Source organism: Penaeus chinensis, chromosome 18, assembly GCF_019202785.1.
Source record: "Penaeus chinensis breed Huanghai No. 1 chromosome 18, ASM1920278v2, whole genome shotgun sequence".
Classification (NCBI taxonomy): Eukaryota; Metazoa; Arthropoda; class Malacostraca; order Decapoda; family Penaeidae; genus Penaeus; species Penaeus chinensis.
The window spans coordinates 29,769,081-29,771,580 of record NC_061836.1 but is presented as its reverse complement, the minus strand read 5'-3'; the positions used below and the strand labels follow the sequence as shown (position 1 = coordinate 29,771,580).

The following is a 2,500-nucleotide window of genomic DNA, read 5'->3' as shown; positions in this document are numbered from 1 at the left end:
GGTGAAGCGGAACTTTGTAAGGTCATTTGCGTCGAGGATGACATCCGGGACACTGACCTCAGCTGGCTAGGTCGTCTCTTCATTTGGCGTATTGACACCGTGCTTCCTATAATCACAAAGAGGCAGTTATTGGTAGCGTGACATCAGGCAGGGGATGTCACGAATAGAATAGGGTGTGGTACCTTTTATGACATCGGGATGGTGTGTATTTTCCTCTTTTCTGGTGACCTGTTCTGACCTAATAAAGTATATTGTACTTATCTTGCCTTATATTATTATAGGGATGAAAATTTGATATCTTTGCATCATGCTGCAAAATATCATGCTTTAAAACTAATTCGTATGCAACACATCTGAAAATCTTAACAAATCAGATTTTTATATTCACAGTTGACATTGTTATCATTTCTAACATTCAGACTTACCAATGACATTATGATCTTATTAATTAACCCTCACGTTCGTTTGTATGATACTTATACTCAACATAGTCATTCAGATAATACATTTCCACATAATCAGTGACCAATAAAATAATTATGTAATATGAACTGCGCGTATATTTTGCATGATAGTCTTACGTGTCTAGAAATCAAATTGTGAAAGCGAGGTGACTTACATTATTGTTTGTTTTACTTGTTTTGCTTGTTTTACCCGTTTTGTCTGTTCTTGTTTATTTCACTTGTTTGCTCTTGCCTGTTCTTTCACTTGTTATTTTACGTAAAAGTTGTTTTTCGTGCTAAACCGTTTTAACCAATGTATTTTTAACATGTTTTAAACTTGCTGCGTGTATGCATTAGGTTGTTTTATAATAAATCAGTGTTTGTTATCATTATTTTGCCCATTTTACACCATTTTCACATGCCTTAACCTGTTAGAGATAACCCTGGAATTTCCCACTCGCTTTCCTGTTACCAGATGGCGTTTAGTACCATATCCACATACGCAGACATACCCTGTTGGGTGAGTGATGTTGTTTTCCGTCGTCATCGACTTTACAGGTTGCAAGGTTTTCGTGTTTTTTTTCGTTTTGTTTCGTTTTCCCATAGTAATGATCTGCCTTATGATCTACCCAGTTATTGTCAAGAGATAATAGATAATACATAATTGATAAATATATAAGAAATACATACCGGGTTGTAACATTTCAGAAAGCATTTATCTTTACTGGCACGGGGATTAACAACATAGATTTAGCATGAGACTTGTAGTTGTGGATTTTGTCTGTTGATGTGACTTGTATCCTTCTTTATTCCTGTTTTTGTCTTTGTTTGTTTGTTTGTTCGATTGTTTGTGTGTGTTAACCGTCCTTCGTTCTGTGTTGTTTGTGCTGGAAGGAAATTTTGACGTTGCTTGGATGTTTTGGATAATGTATTTTGTACCCCGAATGGTAATAAGTGTTAATTCCTCTGGAGAATGAATGAATAATGAATACCGTTTTGATTTACATCTCTCAGTACATGGAATAAAGGAAGTACTCATACCAAATTTAAAAAAAACAACATTAAAGTAGATATTAATTTAAATAATCTAACACTTGGTAATCAGGGACTTAATAAATATAATTTCATTACAACAGGATCTAAGTAAACACCATTTCGGTAAAACTTTTCAATTGAATGTGTCTTATAAAGAAACGTTTTACAGATAAATAAACATCAAACACAGCTTTAGCATACCTCATTGCCAATTACATCAGCGTATGAAATTACCACACATAGACACTGAAAAGAACATATAACATAAGGGAATTCAGATGACAGTGGAGCACATATATTGCATTAGCAATCGGATTTTAAAATAAAGTCTTTCACTCTCTGATTCATTTATGCTGTGGATGTTAGATTATCCTGTAGACTTTAGCACATTTTAAATAACATTATCCACGGACTAAGGTTTAGACCATTTATATGTGGCACAGTTACGAAGCACGTCGAGGTCAAGATCATTACCCTTAGAGGTGACGTTGTTACCAGGAGCAGACGATGTGCATCTCCTGTTAACGGTACGAGAGCTACTACCTGAAGGAGTCTCTGACGGAAAGGTCTCGGGAGTAAGGCCACCTTACGATATTGCCGAGAGAAGGTGGTAAGCGGAGGAAGAACAGGTAGCGAATGTATGGATCGTCCGGCCGTGTAGCCGCTGGTACAGTATCCTGAAGTGGGACGTCCACCTGGAGGCCACCAGGAATGGAGGGACCAGAAGTGGAGCCTGAGGAGTGGACGGCAGAGTCACCATAGGTGGAAGAGTCCTATGCGGAACGGCCAGAGGTGGGACGTCCATCAGAGGAGTGGCCGACAGCGCAGGGGACGCTCGCGGAACGGCAGGAAGAGCTAGCATTAGCCTGAGGAGCCATCGCCAGAGGAGGCGCTCATGGAACGGTCAGGAATGGAGCGTTTGCAAAAGATAACGGTTGCCAACAACGTTTTGTGTTTTGATGAAACGTTTGCTTGGTAGTGAGGCGAAGGAAGTACTGCTTACGTCAACGAGAGAGGCACAA

The 2,500-nt window shown here is 39.0% G+C and overlaps 1 protein-coding gene across 3 annotated transcripts in view; it reads right to left on the bottom strand.

The window, feature by feature from the left end:
- Window positions 1-2,500, bottom strand: part of LOC125034824 (bestrophin-2-like) — a 51,810-nt gene that overhangs the window by 6,500 nt on the left and 42,810 nt on the right. For all 3 annotated transcript variants that reach the window (XM_047626825.1, XM_047626824.1, XM_047626822.1), the window contains exon 9: window positions 1-106. This exon is cut by the window's left edge and continues 28 nt beyond it. In XM_047626825.1, coding sequence (XP_047482781.1) covers window positions 1-106 — 106 coding nt within the window. The remainder of the gene's footprint in view (window positions 107-2,500) is intronic.